Here is a 21,295-nt window from a genome sequence, read left to right as displayed (position 1 = left end):
GCAGGGGGCCAGCCTTGGTTGGGGGGTGGCAGGCCACTGCCAGGCGCCTCTAAGAGCAAGGATCCTGTCCAGCCCTCTGGGGAACCGGGGTGTGCTAGAGTACAGTGGGGCGGGGGGCTATCGTGGAACAGAGGGAATCCTTGTGGCAGATGGGAGGGGTCTTTCTCCTCTTCACATTGGGGGCTGGAGGTGTGGCCCACCTGTCCTCCATCACCTCCTCACAGCTGCCGAGGCCCACGGCCCAGGCAGAGGACTCAGAGGTCACTCGGGATTTGTGGGTCTGTTGGAGAGGTGCCTGTGCCTGCTCTGCCCGCCCTCCCCCTTAAAGGGGACCAGCCCAGATCATGGGGGTGGCCGGCTAGCAGGGCTTGGGGACCTGAGTGAAATAAAGCCCTGCCTGGCCTAACCCCAAGGGAATACCCCCTCCCAGCACCATCAGCCCCACCCCCACCAAAGCTGAGTTCTAATAAAAGCCCGAGTCTCATAAATGGTCACCTGGGCCGACTCCCATCTGGCTGGTTTCTGGAGCAATCACCCTCTGCCAGCCGCCTGCCAGAGCGTTTGTCATTAGTCAGGTTTAATGAATTTCCTCTCCGCTCTGTGGGCTGAGGAGAGCCGGCTGCTTGGCTGCACCTCCAGACGATCTCCCACCGCCTATGGGGCCACGAGGCAGGCAGCCGCCCTGCTGTTTGCACCAACCGTTCTGTGCGGTTGGGGGCGCCGTTACACCTCTCCAGGTCTAAAGGAGCCTCTGGGAAGGACTGGAAATGGGTACTTGGGGGCAGAAGGGTTTGCAGGGTCCTGCTGCAAGCTACCAGCTGAGAATGGGCCTGTGCCCCGCTCTCAGCACCAAAGGCCCAGGGAAGCTCTCCCTGAGCTCCCAGGCATCTGAGATGCTGCCGGGGAAAGGGGGGGTGGGGGTGCATTTTCCTGTGTGAGGCTGGCAGGGAAATTTTCTTCTCTCTGTCTCTTTTTTTTTTTTTTTTTTGTCCGAGCCACACAGCTTGCGGGATCTTAGTTTCCCAACCTTCGATCAAGTCTTTGCCTCCTGCAGTGGAAGCAGAGTCCTAACCACTGGACCGCCAGGGAATTCCCAGCGAAATTTTCTTTGTGGCACTCCTGTCACTTTGGGCAGCTGTGTGTGTGTGTGTGTTTGCCTGCCCAAGCTTGCATATGCTCATGTGACTGGTTGTGTGTGTCTTAGGTGTGTGTCCTGTGTGACCCCTGTCCCTCTGTCTGGGTGTGACCACCTGCCTTCATGGACCTCTCTCTTCCTTTGTCTAGCTGTGCAGCGGCCAAAACCCAAACACAAAAGAACATCACTCTTAGATAAACATGCCCCCAGAGCCCACTCAGCATGCATGATTCAGGAGCTGTGGCTTCTGTCACCTGCTCCACACCCCTCCTGCCCAGAAGTGGGGCCCTAAATCCCAGGCCTTCAGGATGGTGACAGTATAGGCTACGTCATTGGTCTGACACCTCCCGGCCCAAACTCTACCCCAGAGGAGCTGGTTTCCACTCTTTTGCCATCTGCATCAGCTCAGGCTTCTGTGGCCACAGGGCAGGGCTAGAGCCGGTCACTTCACTCCGGGTAATATGGGTATTGTACTGCTGTGGGCTACAAAGCTTCCCCGATGTAGCCAGATACATGTCCGCGAGAGGGGAAGTCAGGGTACGCAGCAGATCCTGGCCTGGGTCAAGGGTTGGGGGCTTATTTCTCCTGCCCATCCTTGGTTGGAACAAAAGCCACCAAAGTATGAGGAGGGCTGGGACTGCCTCTAGTGTGTGTGTGTGTGTGAGAGAGAGAGAGAGCGAGAGAAGACGGTTGTGACGCCAGGTGCCTGTGGGCATCTGTCTGATGCCCATACACATTGGAGGGACGGAGTGCAGATATTCTAGGTGCCCTAGGCCTGTGCTTGTTGTGGTGGTGGTTAAAAAACAGCTACAGAGCAAAGTGCCTCCTGAAGTGCCTATCCAGGAATTGATTCTTTTCAATGTCAAACTTGTTAATTTAAATGGAAATTAATTGCTTTTCTTGAAGATTTCTTTAAAAATTGGTTTTAAATGAGTGCATTAGGCAGTCGCATTTATTATTCATTGGTTTCGTAGGCAATACGGCCCCAGTGTTCGAGTTCCCGGAGATGCCAGCACGGATCGGAGATGATTTAATCAGAGAGGCCATTAATTAGAGACGGGGAGACAGGGAGGGAGGGCTCCTCCCAGAGGAGCAGGCTTGGCCTCCTCCGTGGCCTCAGCAGGGGAGCGGGGGCAGGTCTGGGCCAGTGGGGCTGTTTGCACGATGTTTCTGCTGGAGATTTCAGCCACGTGTTGGGATGAACGTGGGGGTGGGGGGTGCATTACCTTCGTTCCCACCCAGTTCTGGAGGTGACTGTCTTCCCCCTCTCCTTGCTGTCTATCACCCAGGCCACCAAGGATCTGGTTAGAATAAAGCCTTCGCTTTGTTCTTCCCGTTCTGTGACCCCCTCCCACCCCACCTTAGTCACGTCGCCGAGGTTCTTGAGGACGTGGCCTCTGCTTGTTTCTTCAGCCTCTTCCCCACCCACTCACACACCCCTTCCTGTCTCCAATACTTGCTAGCTTTGCCCGTCCTTCCCCTCCAGGAGCTCCAGTCCCCACATCGGTCCCCACTGTCGGGGATTGTCCCTGCCCAAGCCTGGGCACGGGGCGTGGGTGTATCCATCAAAAGGCCCTCACATACCTTCAGACTGTTCCTACCTTTTTGTTGTTAGCTAACTCAGAACAGGTGCAACTCATACAAAATGATTTTGAAGTGACAAAGCAAAAAGAGAAGAAAAAGGAAAAATTCTTCTGTGTCCTACCCTCTCATACTCATATTCTTAAAAAGCAGACACATTGTTAAAAACCCATTTTAAAAGTTGCCAGATGGGTCAGTGATCAATGAGTGATCAATGAGTTAAAAAAAAAAAAACAGTGGCAAAGAATATTCACTTGAGGCCAGTCTTCATCGTTCTGATAGAATTCTCGGTTGTTTGAATCAACTGAAACAGCTTTGGAATGGGTGTCCTTCCCTGTCTTCCCAAAGGGCTCGCCCTGCCATGCCCCCCCATCCCACGCCCACCCCCCAGGCCGGGCTTACCTGCCCCGGTTCACAAAGCTCGAGTCCTGGGACGAGGGGACCCAGTTGGGGTGGGCCTCCAAGCTCACCCTCCACCTTGCCTCCTCTGCCCTTTCCAGAGACACAGAGTAGTTGAAGCTTCAAATGTCAAAGGTCCCGTTTATTCCGGCAACCCGGAAAGAAAAAGTGTAAATAAAAAAAGAAACAGATCCATGCACTCAACTCCTTGGGTCGGGAGGAGGGGGGACTGGGTGGGACTCAAAGAGGGAAGGAGTGGAGGAAGCGAGAGAAAGAGAAAGAGAGAGAGAGAGGCAGAGATAGAAAAAGAGAGCTGGAGAATCAGATCGATGAAAAGAAAGAGAGGCATCGATAAAAAGAAAGCGAAGTATCAAAATCAGAGATCAATAAAGAAGAGACAATACTGAGAAAACGCACTGATAGAAATACAGAGGCAGAGGATGAAAGCTGGGCGCAAAGGTGGAGAGAGAAAAAACAGCACAGGGGGGGAGAGGGAGAGAGAGAGGGCAGCACAGAGACAGATTAACTTGGAGGGACACAGGCAGAGTAGAAAGGGCCCCCCTGACCCTCGTGTGGCAGCGTGAGAGACGGGCAGCCCCTAGGGGTCCCCAGCAGTGCTGATGACGTGGAAGAGGGTGACATTGTAGAGCACCTGGTGGCCGTTGTTCCAGGTGTAGAGGGCCCGCTCGCGGGGGTTGTAATCCAGCATGGAGATGTGGGAGTACTGGTTGTGGAAGGGCACGTCCGTGTACTCGTAGCTGGACGTGTTGGTGAAGTAGGCGAAGTAGACCTTGGCCCCGGCTAGGTGGGAGTTGGTCACGTAGAGCACGCCACAGATCATGAAGGCCTCGCCGGCGCTGCGCTTGGGGTAGCCGGTGTCCCAGGACCGCACGACCTCGAGGGTGTGCGGGTCCAGCCGGCTGACCACAATGTTGCCCGCATTCTGGTTGGTGGTGTACACAGCCCAGAGCCCGCTCTCGTCCACCATGAAGTCCATGTCCGAGAAGCCACCCCAGGAGTAGGGGAAGGTGTTATTGTAGCCGGCCCCCGGGAGGCTCCTTTGCACCAGCACGGAACGCGAGCGGAAGTGGTACTTGACCACCACGTTGCTCTGGTACTTGTTGTAAAACAGGGAGCCGTTGTACACCACGTGGCCCGTGCCGGCCCATGGCTGGGGCAGCAGGTGCTGGATAAAGTTCTGGCCTTTGATAAAGTCTCCCAGAGTGCGGAACTCCAGGACTCGCCGGCCCTTGTAATAGCCATCCATGTACCAGACCTACAAGAGAGACGCTGGTCACTGGTGGACCACCGCCAATGACCCAAAGGTCCCAGCAGCTGTCCAGGAATCACACGATCATTAGGCATCAACAGTCACTAGCGGTGACTACTCAGTCATCGGATGTCCAGTGACCACCCATGACCAGGCATCTTGCCAGTGACTTGGATCACTTGGTCAGGGAGTGCTATTGGTCTTGGACTCTCCAAGGACAGTGCTTCATCCCCAAGGATTGGGGAAATTGCAGTCCCTGGTGACTTACTGGGCCTAGGAATCCACTGGTCATTGGATATGGGATGGCTAGTGGTCACGAGACTGCCCTTGGGGGATAAGAGGTCACTTGAATCCATTGCCCGTGGGTAATCCCTGTAAACGACGAGGTGACAGGCACGTCATCGTCATCCTCTCCGTCAACATCTTTCTCTGTCACCATGGTAATTAGCATTTGTGAGTGCCCTCACTAGTGTTGGCTGTTGGACGAAGCATCCTAAAAACCGTAATGCTGACATTATCACAACCATTTTGAAGGTAAGGAAATTGAGGCTCAGAGACATTAAAGAACCTGCCCAAGGTTCCCCAGCTAAGAATTGGCGGAAGCGGGATATAAAGTTCAAGCCTGATTCCCAAACCCAAGCTTTCTTTTTTTTTTTTTTTTTTGCCACACCTAGTGGCTTGCACGATCTTAGTTTCCCAACCAGGGACTGAACCTGCGCCCCAGCAATGGAAGCACCAATCTTAACCACTGGACCGCCAGGGAATTCCCCCTAAACCCAAGCTCTTAACCCCTTGGTTGAACCACCATGATGCCTGGGAGGCCAATGATCACGGTGAGGCAGTGACTATTTACTACCTTTAATCTATGACACTCGGCGGCTGCCCAGTGACCAATATCCGTCACTAGGATAGTCACTGGGCAGTTAATAGATGGTTCCTGTGGATCAGAGGTGATAGGCCGTTGTGACCGTGGTGGCCACCGGGAGTTTAAAGGTCATTGAGTGGTGCTGGTAGGTCCTAGTCCTTGGGAAGGCACTGGTCACTGGTGGTTACTTTGAGGTCAGTGGTCATTGGGAGGTGATCAGTAGTACTAGTAGTCATTCGTCTCTATACAGTCCCTGGAGGTCAGCTGACGTGGATTCACAGAGCTGGAACGTTTTTGGTCACTCGACGGTCACGAGACAGTCAGGGGGAGGTCCAAGGGCCCTGGAGACCCTAGGACACTTTGGCCTACAAGACAATCATTGATGTGGAATCGCCGGGCACCTAGGTCAGCCACAGGCTATGTCTCCCACCCCCATGCAGCTTCTGACCCCTGGAGTGGGCACCGTCACTCACCCGGCTATCCGCGCTGGGGGCCATCGTGTCTGTCATCCAAGAGCCAAAGCGGGACCCCATGGCCCGAATGGTGATGGGGTTGCTGACCCCGGTCAGCTTCCCACAGCCTGGGAGGCAGGAACAAGAGGGGATGAGGGTGGGGTATGGGAAGGGCCCAGGGGAGGCAGGGTAAGGATGAGGTGGTGTGATCAACCTGAAGGGCTGGGACCCAGGGTAAGAAAGGATCCAGAAATCTGGTCCCAAGGTGGAGTTAGGTTGGGGGGTGAGGTCCTGGAAGTGTAGGGTCAAGGCCATTTCCAGCTTCTGGGTCTATTTTTGGCCTCGGGTAGGAAGGCCAAGGGTAAAAGTTTAGAAGTCAGAGGTCAAAACCATGCCCTGCACACACAGAGGGTATTAGGGTTGGGTGTGGAGGTCAGGGGTCAAGGTCAACTATCAAGGCATACCCAGCTTCTGGGCACAGGCGTGGAGACGGGCCTCCAGGGCCATCACCCGCTGCTGCAGGTCCTCGTACCCGTAGGCGCCCATCTCCTCCTGGATGGCTGTGAGGCTGCTGGAGAGGTTCCTCACCTCCTCCCGCAGGCGCACGATGGTCCGCGCGTCCGCCTTGTACTGCTCCAGGACCGAGCTCAGGGGCAACAGCTCCGTCATCCTGTCCTTCAGCTCCTGCTCCCAAAACGGAACCCACGCTGATCTGACCCCTGACCAGGGATCCAGACCTGACCCCAACCTTCAACCCACAACTTCACCCCTTATCTTTAATGCACCCCTGGCCCCTGACGTTTGGTCCACACTGGACCCTAGATCCCGGCCAACCCTCGGTCCTTACCAGACATGACCCCCGCTCTGGGAACTAATGGGCAACGATCCCAGTTCTTCCCTTGACCACTGACCTGAACCCAGAAGGACCCACCTGGAAGCTCTTGGCCGAGAGGGACCCATCGGCCCCCCGGAGCCGCGCATCCAGGCTCCGCATGAGGGTCTCCATGCTGCGCACGTACTGGAGGTCACGGTACGTCCGCAACTCAAGGACCTCCATGGACTGGGAGACGTTCTGAACCTAGGAACTGGGAGGGTTAGGGAGAGCCAGACTCCTGTCCCCGTCCCTGAGATGCCACAGACAAGACCTGGTGGGGCCAGAGGCTAGACAAACACCCAACCAACCTTCTCCTCCCGACCTTACCAGCAACCTCCCCATGGCACACCCAATCCATCCATCGGCTACCGGTCTGGCCGCCACCACCTCCCACCTCTCCCCTCCTGCCTTCTCTCCCTGCCCCCACCCTCGACTCAGCAGTCAAGTCTCCACACAGCAACCAGGAGTTTTTCTTTTTTCTTTTCTGGCCACACAATGAGGCATGCGGGATCTTAGTTCCCGAACAGGGATTGAACCTGTGCCCCCTGCAGTGGAAGCTCGGAGTCTTAACCACTGGACCACCAGGGAAGTCCCGAGAGGGAGTTTTTCTAAAGGAAGGTTGGATCACCTTCCCCTGCAGACCCTGCGAGCTGGTCCTGCCCCTTTGCCTGCCTCCTCTCCGTGTTCATCCACCCCAACCACCAGCCCAGCTTCGCTCTCATAGACTCGAAGCTCCTTCCCTCCTCAGGGCCTTTGCACTTGCTGATCCCTCTACCTGGAGCACTGTTCCCTTCGTCTTCCCACGGCTGGCTCCTCCTCATCCTTCCCATCTCAACTCCAGCATCACCTCCTCAGAGTGGCCTTCCCTGATCACCCTGCCTCAAGCAGCCACTCACCCTCTCCCCATCACATCGTTATTTTCTTTCCAGCTACGACGACTACCTGAAACGTTCTTATCCATCTGCCTCCTTCAGGTGGGATCCTCAGAGGCAGGCCCAGTGTCTGGCTTGTCCACAGCTGAATGCTCCGTAAACACTAGATGCTCAATAAATACTTTTAGGCTAAATGAGGGAACTGAAATTCCCTCGCCCTGACCTCTCCTAATCCAGCCCGAGGGCCCCCTATCTCCCACCTCCACCTGGCTAAGGTGAGCTCCTTTAGGCCAAGGTGAACTCAGAGACAACGCTGGATGCTTGTTGAAATACACAGACTTTCCTGAACCATTGTTCACGTGACACTGGGAAGTTCTCAGAAAGCCAAGAGCCTGATACCCATCCTGGATGCCATAAAATGTTTTTATGGTCACTGTCGACAATCAGGGGACACCACATGGGTGTCCTGAACTTTTGGAGAAAGCAGTTCTGGTGTCACAGGCAGGGCAGGATCCTACAGAGTTAGTGGGTGGAAACTCCAGTGCCAACGAGGGTCTCTTCTGTCCTCAGCTTCCCCTTCTACAGGATGGCAGTGGGAGGTTGCTGGCCCCTTTCAATGCCAACATCAGAGCTGACTAATAGGCAGTTCAGCTGGGTAGTGGCAAAGGACAGCAATTAGCTTATAAAGAGCATCCTGGGGAATGTATTGAACAGGACCAGTTTATATCAACCATGATCAGAAGGGGAAGGAATCTTTATGTAAGTCTCTTGGGATGGAGGGTAAGACCCTTCTTAGCAGGTGAGTCTGGCTGAGTGCACGGTGGGGCCAGAGCTCACACACCGGAGACTCAGACACTGCCACTGGTGTTCTCCTTCCCTGTCCCCACACAGTGCTCAGCTTCTTCTCCAAAGAAGCACTAAACAGATATTGACTAAAATATTCACCTGCTCTGAGTAATCCACATGGCTAGATCTGGCCCCGGCTGACCTGGATGGGGGCAGAAGGCAGGATGGGAGTTGGGAGGTTTCCACAGGGGAACCTGGAAGGTTCTTACCTTCTCCATCAGCTGCCGCAGCTCCCGGCTCCGGCCATCGCGGGAGCAGGTGCTCTGCGCCGGAATCACAGCCGTGCAGATGCATTTTCCATCGGGAGCCTGGGCCGAGGTGTACAGCTGCCAGCCTTCCTCTGGGCTTTGGAAGAGAGTCTGCAGGGAGGTCAAGGTCAGAGAGTAGGAACCCGATGCAGGATTCACTCCATCACCCCTGGGAGAGAGAGGGGGCCCCGGGGAGATGACAGACACCCTTTGCTGGATGCTTGGAATGTGCCAGACCATGTGCTGAGTGCCAGACGTATGTGATCCAAATCACTTCTCAGGGAGCCCCATTTTACAGATGATAAGACTGAGGTATGAAGGGTGAAGGGACACAGCAAGGAATTGTGGGATTTGAGCCCTTCCACAAGACGAGAATTCATTCTCTCATGCACATTTGCACATGCACGCCACACTCTCCATAACAGCCATGAGGACACAGACCCAGACTCTTACCGATCGTCGAAACCAGACCTCCCTCTCTTCTTCTCAGCCCACAGTGACCCATGGGCTCAGAGTATACCTTGGGAGCCACTAAGTGCAACTCCACTGTTGTCCTTTCCCCTTTCCCTAACCCCTGCTCCTGAGAAGCCCAGGCAAGATAATAGCCAAAGGGTGACAGAATCCTCCCAGAGACCTGCAAGCCCTTGACTAGAAGGCATCACTTTCAGACTCCTCCTAAATTAAACTTCAAGTCAGTTGATGCCACTCAGATAATTCAGGGATCGATTATGGCTGTGTTTCCCAAACCACGCTCCTTGGAACCCTGGCAGTCTTACCAGGCATGCTGGGAAAAGCGTGCTCTGAGGTCAAATATGTTTGTGTATTGCTGAGTGAAACGAGTTTTCCTTCCTTCCTCCCTTCCTTTCTTTTTCTTTCTTTCTTTCTTTCTTCCTTCCTTCCTTCCTTCCTTCCTTCCTTCCTTCCTTTCTTTCTTTCTTTCTTTCTTTCTTTCTCTTTTTCTCTTTTTCTTTCTTTCTTTCTTTCTTTCTTTCTTTCTTTCTTTCTTTCTTTCTTTCTTTCTTTCTCTTTTTCTCTTTCTTTCTTTCTTTCTTTCTTTCTTTCTTTCTTTCTTTTTCTTTCCTTCCTTCCTTCCTTCCTTCCTTCCTTCCTTCCTTCCTTCCTTCCTTCTTTCTTTCTCTTTCTTTCTTTCTTTCTTTCTCTCTCTTTCTTTCTTTATTTCTTTCTTCCTTCCTTCTTCCTCTTCTTCTTTTTTTTTTTGGCCGTGCTGTGAGGCTTGTGGGATCTTCGTTGCCTGATCAGGGATTGAACCCAGGCCCTCAGCAGTGAAAGCATGGAGTCCCAACCACTGGACCGCCAGGGAATTCCCAAAACGAGTTTCTTTTCTTTTTCTTTTTTAATTACTTTGTTTTATTTTGGCTGCAGCAGGCTTTAGTGGCAGCACTCGGGATCTTCAGTGTGGCATGTGGGATCTTTACTTGTGGCATGTGGGATGTTTTAGTTGCGGCATGCAGACTCTTAGTTAAGGCTTGCATGCAGGATCTAGTTCGAACCCGGGCCCCCTGCATTGGGAGCATGGAGTCTTACCCACTGGACTAGCAGGGAAGTCCGCGAAACGAATTTCTTTAATGCAGGGCTTATCAGAGCCTTTGAAATGCTCATGTGCATCAGGGAATTCAAGAGAGCCAAAATTTCCAAACTTATTAGAAAATATCTAGTGAGTGCCTATTCTATGCCAGGCATGGGTCTGGGATAGGGACTAGGAAGAGAGAGAAGAAGAAAGAATATCAATTGCTGCCCATGGGTGTGGAGGAGACAGACATGAAGTATGGCATCCTACCATTACTTCTAGAACTATATGCTGCAGTGGATGCTACAAAGAAACTTCAGAGAGCAACAGGGGGTCTTCCTCAGGCTGAGGGTCTCAGACGAAGTGCCTCAGGGAAGGGACATGTAAGCAGAACTTTCAGGGATGAGTGAGTCAGGAGAAGGGGAGAGAGGAAGGGACACTTTTGGCACACAAATTCTGACCCATATCTGGAGGGATTGGAGAAACATTGTTCACAAGCATTGAATCCTCAGTGGATGGAACACGTTGGGTCCCCAAATCAGGCCCCCTTGTGCTTCCCCAAACCATAATGCAGTCAGTCACAAGTCCCAGTCTTTTTGTTTTTAATCAGGGCATGGTAGTCTCATTCGTTCAACAAATATTTGTTAAGCTCCTACTGTGTGTCGAGCTCTGTTCTGGATATTGAAAACATAGTTAACAAAACACACAAATATAAAAGCCCCTCTAGGAGTTACATTAAAGTGGAGAGCGACCGAAATAAACAAATAAGTTAACATCAAGTATTTAAAGGATGATGAGTGCCACAGAGAGAAGTAAAGCAGGGAAGAAATGATGGACGATGCTAGAGTGGGGGGCGGTGCAGTTAGGGATAGCAATTTTAGGGGCCCTGGGAAGGCCTTCATGAGATGTCATTTGGATAAAGACCTGAAGGAGGTGAGGGAGAAGCCATGAAGATATCTGGAGAAAGATGTTCCAGGCAGAGAGAAGAGCAATTGCAAAGGCCCTGAGGGCGGACTATGTTTGGGAAACATGGAAGAGGTTAGTGCGGCTAGAACAGAGTGACCAAGGGGGAAAGTGCAGGGAGGGCAGCGTGGAGATGAGGGCAGGGATGGGACAGGATAGTGCATGCAGGGCCTTGTGGACCATGGGGAGGATACTGATTTTTGCCCTGAGTGAAGTGGGAGCCACAGAGGGTTCTGAACAGAGGATGGACAGGACCTGACTCAGGTGCTCACAAGCGCCCTCTGGCTGCTGTGGGTGGCAGGTGGCGAGGGTGGGAGACCAGGGCAGAAGTGGCTGCAAGGGTTCAGGTGAGAAATGATGGGTGGACACTGAAGAGATGAGAAGTAGAAGATGCTGGTCCTATCCAGAAGGCATTCCAAAGACAGGGAAGGAAGTCTGATAAAATCCCAAGTGTTTTACAGAGAAACAAAGCCCTACCATCATGGACCATCTGTACAGCGTTACTTACCACCCAGCAGAGGCTGTTCCCATGAGCTGCAGAAGAGATAAGCCTGTCTGTGAGTTATGAGCAATCCCAGAGGCTCCGGCTATTAGCCCACCTCTTTCTCTCCCACTCAATAAAGTTTTTTTGTTTTGTTTTGTTTTGTTTTTTGCTTATTGGAATGTGAGCAAGCGATATCATTATACAGATGAGCTTGACTCCTCCACTAATTTATAAGAAAAAATAAACCATTCATAAAAGCCATCTGAAACTATTGTAATTAATCATTCTTTGCGCCTTATGTACACACTTTGGAGGTTGAGGGAACCCCCTCTTTACGAGTCCATGTCTCCCCCACGGAGGAATGAAGTCACTCACCTTCCCAGACTCCCTTGCATGCAGGAATGGTCCAGGTGGAGCCCACACTCCAGCCTTACTGCAGAGCACCCAGGATCCCCCACGGCCAAGGGCTTTCTCTGGTGGTCAGAGCACACCCTGCCTTTGCACTGGGCAGGCAGAAGCACCTCCCACCCGAAGCCCCCATAGGAGTTGGCAATAAATACCAGCCCTCTCACCTCTCTGGTGGGACAGCTCCAGGGTGCCTGCTGCCTGCAGTTTCCCAGAGGATCCCACTGGGATCTGTGCTCCAGGTGCCCACAGGGGCACCATTAGCTTGCCCTGCCTGGGTTTCCTTCACTTTCTGTCTTCCTTTCCCCATTGGTTCCTCCTGGGATCGCCCCCCCACCCCCAGCTAAATACTTGCACTCAACTCCTCTCCTCCAGCTCTGCTTCTGAAGGCACCCGATCTAAAACAAGAAGGATGGCCCAAGACAAGAAGTATGACCCAGCGTGGCAAGGGGCGGGGGATAAATTAGGACGTTGGGTTTAATATACACACACTACTATATATAAAATAGATAAACAACAAGGACCTACTGTATAGCACAGGGAACTACTCAATATTCTATAACAACCTATATGGGAAAAGAATCTGAAAAAGAATAGATATATGTATATGTATAACTAAATCACTTTGCTGTCCACCTGCAACTAACACAACACTGTAAATCAACTACACTCCAATATAAAATAAAAATTTAAAAAAAAAAAAGAAGGGTGATCCAGGAATGCCTTCCTCTTTGATTCTAGGCGAATGCAGAACTAGCTTCACCTTTTTTCATGACAAACATAGTTCTTAAAAAACAAAACAACAAAAAAAAAAACCACGAACTTGAGTCTAAGTATCTCCATCTGTGCTCCCCTGGCTCTGATCCCCAAGCAATTTGGATAGAACCCTCCAAACATTCTCATTTGTGCAGAGACAAAGCAGCCCAGTTCAACATAATTAACATCTCCTTCCTACATTCTGTAGCGTGTCCTTTGAAGCAAACAAGCCATTTTCTCTCAACACACAAAATATTGAATTGTAAAAGAGAAGCAAGATTTAAGTGGCGCAGAGAGAAGGCCTCCACGGCTTTCCTAAAATAATTGTCTGCGTTGGACGCACCTCGCCGGAGTCTCTGCAGCAGCGTAATTAAATGCCTGGGGTCTGGCTGCCAAATCTCAGCACGGCAGAGGGCCTTGAGTTTCACCCGTCAGGTTCAAGTTCAAATACACAGTCAAGTTCATGTCCCTGGAAACTCATTGGAATGACCTGGAAGGCTCAGTGTTTGAGAGTCCAAATGCCAGCTCTCCCAGACTGGGTTTAGCCTAGAAACAAAGTCATGAATTCTCGGAAGCCACAGTCCTAGGGATAGAGAATGCCTATAACTAAGAGAATGTTTGTAGCAGTAGGTGTGAGAGCCCAGGAGCTCTCCAGGTACAAACACTTCCCATCTGGTAGCCTGTCTCACCTTGGATGTGGCAGATGCACTGGGGAAACCAGCCGCTCTCTTGGCTGAGCTGTCGGTTCCAAGTTTAATATTCTTGCTAATGGGCTCTAAGCGGGTAAGCAATGCATTCAAGTGGCTGTTCCTCAAATTGCATTTTCTGGCTGGGATTTGTCAAATACTTTCACCCAGGCTGCTGCCCCAATTAAGCAGCAGCCTTCGTAACAGGTCCAGGATTGACTGAGTACGAGACATGCAGGAAAAGTTTTTCTAGCTGTCGTGTTTTTCTAGCTATAGGCTGATCATCAGCTCAGCCTACAGCTCCATTCACCTACGTCTTGGTTCAAAAAACAATTCCTGGTTCTTCCGGGGTGGGGGGGTGCCGAGGGATGGCTACAGGATCCCGGGGACAGCCAACCATTGAGCACTGGCTATCGGGGATTAGCAAGCAGGAACAGAGCAAGCGGCTGCCTCTTAATAAGTCAAGGATATTATTGCGTTTGAGGCTGGATAATTTAATCAGGAAGCAGAAGTGGCTTGGGGCTCATATATTTATTTGTTCCCTGCCTTGCTCCAGAGAGGCCTGCAAGTGGTTTACAAGGGTATGTAAAATACCACAGATAGCTTCAATTAAATAGGAGAGCAGGAATTAGATATTTCTGGAAGGCAGTCTGCCAATCCAGAGCCAAAGCCTTAAGGTTTCTGCATTGGTATTTAACCCAGCCAGTCTGAATCTAAGAATTTAGCCCAGGGAAATGGTGTGGACAACCACTCAAATGCTACAAGAATGCTCATTAAAGTGCTGTCTACAATTGGACAGCTGGAAACTTTTTCCCCCTCTGGTCGTTTGCCAATAGGGGCATGGATTTTAAAACTCTACAAGGGGGAGAACTATGCAGCCGTTAAAACTGGGGACTTGCAGGGCTCTTTATCGCCATCTTCAAGTTTACCTTCCTGTCTAAGTTTCCTACAAATAAACACAGATTGTTCTTGTGAAGATTTTTCTCAGTTCCTTTAAAGTTTCTTTTCTTTTCTTTTTTTTTTGCAAGGGAGAAAAAGAAGAAAGAGAAAAAGTGGGAACACAGATCCAGAAGTGAGGCTAAGAAAAACCCATCCCTTAAAAACTTGAACAACCAGCATATGGTTGGGTCATAAATTTGGCTTCAAGCTCCTTAGCAGCCAGCTCAAAAAGGGAAAGCTGGTCATTTGTGCGGCTCCCAGTGTCCTGAAACAAAAGCACACCAGATGCTCAGGAGAAAAGTTAACTATTTTTAGTACCAAGAACAGGCAAGAATCTCTCCCACGATCCTCCCAAAAAGGAGTCCGTGTGATGTCACCAGCATCTTTCCAGACAACATCCTTACTATAGAAATGACTTGTTTCCTCTGGATGTTTCTTCTTCTTACTCGGATGGCAGAGTAGAGCCTCATGGTTAAGAGCAGGATCCGAGGATCAGGCTGCCTGGGTTTATGTCCTGGCTCGGCCACTTACTTCCTGTGTGAGTCATTTAACCTCCCTGTGCCTCCATGTCCTCATCTGTAAAATGGACATGATAACTGTACCTACCTCCCAGGGTTGCTGGGAAGCTTGAATGAGTCAATACTATACATGTGAGATGGGACTTTCCTGGTGGTCTAGTGGTTAAGACTTCTGGTTGGGGAACTAAGAATCCCACATGCCACAGCGCAGCCAAAAATAAAATACTATACGGGTAAGCAATTAGTACAGCCATCAGCATGTAGTAAGTGCTACAGAAGTGTTTGCTATTGTTATTATTATAACCCTTAGGATGCTCTAAAGCCAATTCGGTAACTTCCTGAAGTCAAAATGGTTTGAATTTGATGAGGGCACTGAACTGAGATGATCTAGAAGAATCAGTGAAAGTCCATTGGATTTGGGGCTGAGAATGCAAAATGATGAGAAGTCACAGCCGGATGACAGTGAGAGAGAGAGAGAGAGAGAGAGAGAGTCGAGTCCTACCAAAGAAGGACAGAGACACTGCTCCATCCTACTCGCCACATGACTCAGCCAGTTCAGTTTCTGGTCCTAGAGCATCTCCTTGATGTAACTTGGTGGAGAAGAGTCCTGTTTCACATAACAGGGAATCAACAAGGCTCATGTGATTTCCCTGGTGGTCCAGTGGTTAAGACTCTGTGCTTCCGCTGCAGGGGGCATGGGTTCAATCCCTGATTGGGGAAATAAGATCCCACATGCCTCTCAGCACGGCCAAAAATAAAAAAGGCTCACATGGCCCTGTTCTCTATGGCCTATTCTCTAGTCGTCCTACTCTTCCTGGAACACATCAGGCTTTTTTTCCCACCTTCAGGCCTTTGCACTGGCCGGACCCTCTGCCATCAAAACTCACTCCATCTCATGGCTGGGCTAACTCTTCCCCATTTCTAGGGCTCAAGCATAAATGTCTCTTCCAAAAGCAGCCTCTACTGTCCCTTCCCCATGCTACCCACCTCTCAAGGCATCCTGTGCTTTTTCCCCCCTAATACTTCTATTTCTTACTATATGTCAAACATTGTCCCAAGCACTCTGCATGCTTGAACTGATGGAGTTCTCACCACGGTGCCAGGAGGCAGGCACTGTCATTATCCATCTTTGAGAGGTAAAGAAAACTAGCAGAGAGAGGGCTCGAATCTCTTGCCCAGAGCTTCAAGTCTGTAAGTGGTGGAGCTGGGATTTGAACACAGGCTACCTGGCTCCAGTCTACACCACCAGGCTGCACCTCCCCTCTCGTCCTTCAAGCCTTGATCACAATGGCCATTGGGACCTTTTGGGTGTGACCACTGGCTCAAAGCCTGCCTTCACCTCTAGCCGAGAAACAGCATGGGGATGGGGAGTCCTGTCTGCTTCGCTCATTGCTGAATCCGCTGGGCCTGGCTCTATGAATGTTTTTTGAGTGACTAGCCGTTGATGGGCTGGCGGGACAGAGAGCAAACATCTTCACAGATCCACCATGCATTTCCCCTCCACCACCAAACCAGTTTCTGTCTCTCCCAGGGAGGGATTGTCTGAGATCAAGCTGCAGATCGTCTGAGGCAGGTGCAGAGGCGGCCGCGGCTTCCCTCTGACTGCGGGGATGGCAGAAAGGCCGTGATGAATGATCAGGGACATGCCTGTCTGCCACATCTCAGCCGTGACGGGGCCTGAGTCCCTTTGGAGGGCCTGAGATAATAGCAAGTTGCCCCTATGAAACCTAGCGGCATTGGGCAAATCCCCCCTGAGTGATAAGCTTGACAGGCCTTAAAGAAGATATCAGCTCACCCGTGCCGAGATGGAGAAGTGGGGCCTCCCTCAGCCTGAGCAGCTGGGGCTTGGCCTGTGAGAGCCTGTGGCCGGGGGAGGGATGGAGGGTGACTGTGAGTCCATTCGTTCATTCATTCATTCTTTTTTTTTTTGGCCTCATCACTTGGCTTGTGGATTCCCTGAGACCAGGGATTGAATCCAGACCCTCAGCAGTGAAAGCGAAGAGCCCCAACCCCTGGACCGCCAAGGTATTCCTGATTCATTTATTCATTGGATTTATTTTTTTATTGGCTGTGTTGGGTCTTCAATGCTGCACATGGGCTTTCTCTAGTTGCAGCGAGCAGGGGCCACGTGGGCTTCAGTAGTTGCGGCACATGGGCTCAATAGTGGCTCACGGGCTCTAGAGCACAGGCTCAACAGTTGTGGCACACAGGCTTAGTTGCTTCGCAGCATGTGGTATCTTCCTGGGGCAGGGCTCAAACCCATGTCCCCTGCACTGGCAGGCAGATCTTAACCACTGTGCTACCTAGGAAGTCCCCACTTATTCATTCATTCCCTTCCAACGCAGGTAACCCATCTTGCCCTGAGAGGCTATTTAGGCCGGCACACACAACCTCTCACCCTCTGAAGCCACCCAAGTCATGGCAGAAGACCCCCAGTCCCCCCTGGGCCCCAGTCCAGACATACATTCCTGGATGTCTTAGGCTTTGCCATTACAGCCCCAATGTGGACCAATAATGAATGAAATAGACGTTCTTGAGAAAGATGGGAAGAGACACAGCCTCTAAGTTTGCCTGACTGTGCTCCCTGGGGTCCTTCTCCCTGGAGAAGGCTTGCCTTGTGCAAGAATTTACACAGTCCATTCCCTTGGAGTATGGTGCTGACTATTGGGACCACCGTGGATCCACGCAGACAGCCCTAAGGGTAGAGTTTATGAAGAGAGGTCTGCATCCAGGCTACAATACAAGGGCCACTCCAGTCATCAGACCAGTTTGCTTTGAGAAAGGACAAGTTTCCTCCCCGTTCCCAGCACTCAAGAACAGCCCTTTTGAGGAGACCCCTCTGGGAAGAAACAAACTCTCACTTGAGTCTCCTGAGTCTCACCAGCCTCCTTTCAGGTCCTCAAGGACTCCTGACCTCTTTATCACCCCAGGGCCTTTGAATGCACTGCTCACCCCAACGGTCATCCAGGTGAGCCATGATGAGGGCTTGCACCAGGGTAGATGTAACTGGGACTGCGAATGGGTAAATTCCTATGTCTTAAAGACAGAGCCTGGGACTTCCCTGGTGGTCCAGTGGTTAAGACTCCACGTTTCCAATGCAGGGGGCACAGGTTCAATTCTTGGTCAGGGAACTAAGATCCCACATGCTGCATGCTGCACCCCCCAAAATTTTAAAAATTAAAAATAAAGGCAGAGCCCACAGGATTGTGACCACCTCTAAGTGGAAATATCAAGTAGGCAGCTGAGGAGAGGAGGAGAGAGGGTTTAGCTAGAGATACATATATGGGTGCCCTCAGCAGAGAGATGGGATTAAAAGCCATGGGAAGGGACTTCCCTGGTGGTCAGGTGGTTAAGACTCCACGCTTTCACTACAGGGGACGCAGATTCGATCCCTGGTCCAGGAACAAAGATCTCGCATGCTGCACAGCGTGGCCAAAAAATAAATAAAAAAAACTAAAAAAGATACTACCACCTGCTTCTTAAAAAAAAAAGTCATTGGAAGCCTCTCCCACTGGTTTTATATTTTCTTTGACACTTAAAGAGTGCTCTTTGCTATAGACTGAATGTTTGTTCCCCAAAATTCATATGTTGAAAACTAATCCCCAGTGTGATGGCATTTTGGGATGGGGCCTTTGGGAGTCAGATAAGTGCCCTTATAAGAGACCCCAGAGAGCTCCCTGAACCCTTCTGCCATGTGAGAACACAGCAAAAAGATTCTGTCTATGAAGCAGGAATCTGGTTCTCACCAGGCACTGAATCTCCCAGCACCTTGATCTTGGACTTCCCAGCCTCCAGAACTGTGAGAAATAAATATTTGTTGTTTAAGTCACCCCCCTACAGTATTTTTGTTATAGCAGCCTGAATAAACTACGATGCTCTTCTAAGCTGCTTTACAAATATTAAATCCTTGTAGCCGCCCCTCCCCCAGTGAGGTACATACTAACGTAAGTTCCATTTTATGGATGGAAAAACTAAGGCAGAGAGAGGAAAGTTAGTTGCCCAAACTCACAGAGCCGGTAAGTGTCTGAGCTGGAATTTGGACCCCAGCCTGTAAGACTCTCAAGTCCTCTCTCTTAGCCGCTATGCTCATGGGAGAAGAGTCTCTCTTTCCATGGAATCTTGGCCTCAAGTCTTGCATCCTCTGATCCATTCTCCCCAGAGAAGCCAGAGCCAGCTTTCGACGCGTCACCCCCCCCACATCAGACCCTTCATGGTCCCCAGTGCCATCAGCGTAAAGCCCAAATGCCACCTGGATGCACTCACCAGTACTGCCCACTTGGGTGGGGCTGAATTCTCAGCCTCACCGTTTACTTGTCTTTACCCCCACACAGATGTTTCAGTTCCCCTTTCTGCCTCTGGACCTTTGTCTGTACTGTGTTCTTTACTTAGGACACTCTCCCTCTCCTCCTTCATGTGGGGAAAATCTGCTCAGCCCTCAGCAGAGCAGGGTGTTCTGGTTCCAGGTTGGGCCCCTCCTTAAATGGTCCCCTGGCACTTCAGTACCCCCATTGCCATCCTCACACACACATACACACACAGAGTCCTGTGACAGTGGGATACAGCAGTTCTATGCAAAGCAAGGTCCTTTAGCATCATAAAAATGACAGTAGTTGTAACAGTAATTATTATCTGCCCCATCGTCAATAACAACTAACATTTATGAAGCATATCCTGTAAGCCAGGCTCTATTCTAAGGGCTTTGCAGCTCATTTCTCACCAATCCTCAGAAGAACCCTAGGAGGTTAAACCCATAATATGTGTCCAAGTCCTCAATCTGCTGCTTTCTCTTTGTGAGTTTCTAAGAAGATCACTTTGCCTCTTTCATTTGTAAAATGGGAACCAAAACCATCTCCTGCCCTTCCTGCCTGGTCCCCCACCCCCCCACACACACTTAAGTGTAAGCTGCCTGATGGCTGAAATTTCTTCCTTTCCTTCCCCTGCTCTGCTCCATATGGTTGGGAACTACATATCTCACACTCCTTTGCAATCACTTCCAGAAAGGTTCAGCCAATGGGAGGCATTCATGGAAGATCAGAGGGCAGGACAAAGGGAGAAGCAGGGGTATTTCCCTGCTTTCTCTGCCTCCTGTGCTCCAGCATTGGGTCTCTGTCTTCAGCTTCCACTGGTAGTCCCACTCCTGGGCTCTGCTTATACACCTCTTCTATCTGACACCCTCCCACCATCTGTCCTGGGGGAATGAAGGTTCCCAGTGGTTGCTAATCTCTGGGTTTCATTTCCATCTCTGTTTAGTTTCTCATCTCTTCCATCATCTTTTTACCAATTCTCTGAATTAAAATCCCCGAAATCCCTAAGTGTCTTCCTTAACCTCTCTGTTTCCTTATCTAAAAGTGGGATCATAATGGCCAGGCTTCACAAGGTTCTTGTCAAAATGATGAATTAGTAGTCATGGTGCCTGGTACACTGTGATTGCCCAGTCAGTGGGAGCTTTTATATCATAGCAATGTTCTAGAACTGTTCCATGTTTCTGATGACTTTTTTTTTTTCTTTCAATATTTATTTATTTTGGCTGCACTGGATCTTAGTTGCAGCACATGGGATCCTCGCTGCAGCAGGAGGGCTTCTTAGTTGCAGCACGCAGACTTCATAGTTGTGGCATGAGAACTCTTAGTTGTGGCATGCGTGCAGGATCTAGTTCCCCAACCAGGGATCAAACCCGGGCCCCTTGCATTCGAGCGCCAAGTCTTACCCACTGGACCACCAGGGAAGTCCCCTGACTTTTTTTTTTTAATAAACTTTTTATATTGGAAGGATTTTTTAAATTATTATTTGTTTTGAATGGATCATTTTTTATTTTATTTTTTTGGCTGCACCGCATGGCATGTGGGATCTTAGTTTCCCGAGGAGGGATGGAACCCGTGCTCCCTGCATTTTGGAAGCGTGGAGTCTTAACCACTGGATGCCAGGGGATTCCTGGAAGGATTTTAGATTTACAGAAAAGTTGTAAGGATAGGACAGAGAGCTTCCACATGCCCCTCACCCAGTTTACCTTGTTGTGTTAACATCTTACATATCCATGGGACATCTGTCACAGCTAAGAAATCAGCATTGGTTCATCACTCTTACTAAACTCCAGCCTTTATTCAGATTCCTCCAGTTTTTCCACTCATGTCCTTTTTCTGGTCCAGAATCCCACGCAGGATCCCACATTGCATTTATTGGCCACATCTCCTTAATCTCCTCTGGTCTGTAAGAGTTTCTTTGTTACTTCTTGCTTTTCATGACCTTGGCAGTTTTGGTCAGAGATTTTGTAGAATGCCCTGCCGGCTTTGAAGGGCAGGAAACAGGTCCTAATTTCTCCCCGAGGTTTCCCTGGCTCACAGCCCAATGCCTGGCACGCAGTAGCTGCTTCACAGACACTTCCTGAATGAATGAATACATGAATGGCAGTCATTTATTTCTTTATCCTCCAGCACTCCGTGTTCTGCAGGCATCTCTGCCAGAGGCTAGATCTAG

At 50.5% G+C, this 21,295-nt stretch overlaps 1 protein-coding gene across 4 annotated transcripts in view; it reads right to left on the bottom strand.

The window, feature by feature from the left end:
• Positions 1 to 3,236: 3,236 nt before the first annotated feature.
• The window catches only part of OLFM2 (olfactomedin 2), a 47,697-nt gene continuing 29,638 nt past the window's right edge, over positions 3,237 to 21,295 (bottom strand). For 3 of the 4 annotated variants that reach the window (XM_057709390.1, XM_057709392.1, XM_057709393.1), the window contains 5 exons: positions 8,504 to 8,653; positions 6,634 to 6,780; positions 6,167 to 6,386; positions 5,724 to 5,830; positions 3,237 to 4,391 (listed from right to left, as the gene is read on the bottom strand). In XM_057709390.1, coding sequence (XP_057565373.1) covers positions 3,714 to 4,391; positions 5,724 to 5,830; positions 6,167 to 6,386; positions 6,634 to 6,780; positions 8,504 to 8,653 — 1,302 coding nt within the window. In that variant the 3' untranslated portion in view covers positions 3,237 to 3,713. The remainder of the gene's footprint in view (positions 4,392 to 5,723; positions 5,831 to 6,166; positions 6,387 to 6,633; positions 6,781 to 8,503; positions 8,654 to 21,295) is intronic. The other variant, XM_057709391.1, reaches the window with a different exon arrangement.

Source organism: Hippopotamus amphibius, chromosome 15, assembly GCF_030028045.1.
Source record: "Hippopotamus amphibius kiboko isolate mHipAmp2 chromosome 15, mHipAmp2.hap2, whole genome shotgun sequence".
NCBI classification, from domain to species: Eukaryota; Metazoa; Chordata; class Mammalia; order Artiodactyla; family Hippopotamidae; genus Hippopotamus; species Hippopotamus amphibius.
Note: the sequence above shows the minus strand (reverse complement) of the source record. Positions and strands in the feature narration are given on the sequence as shown.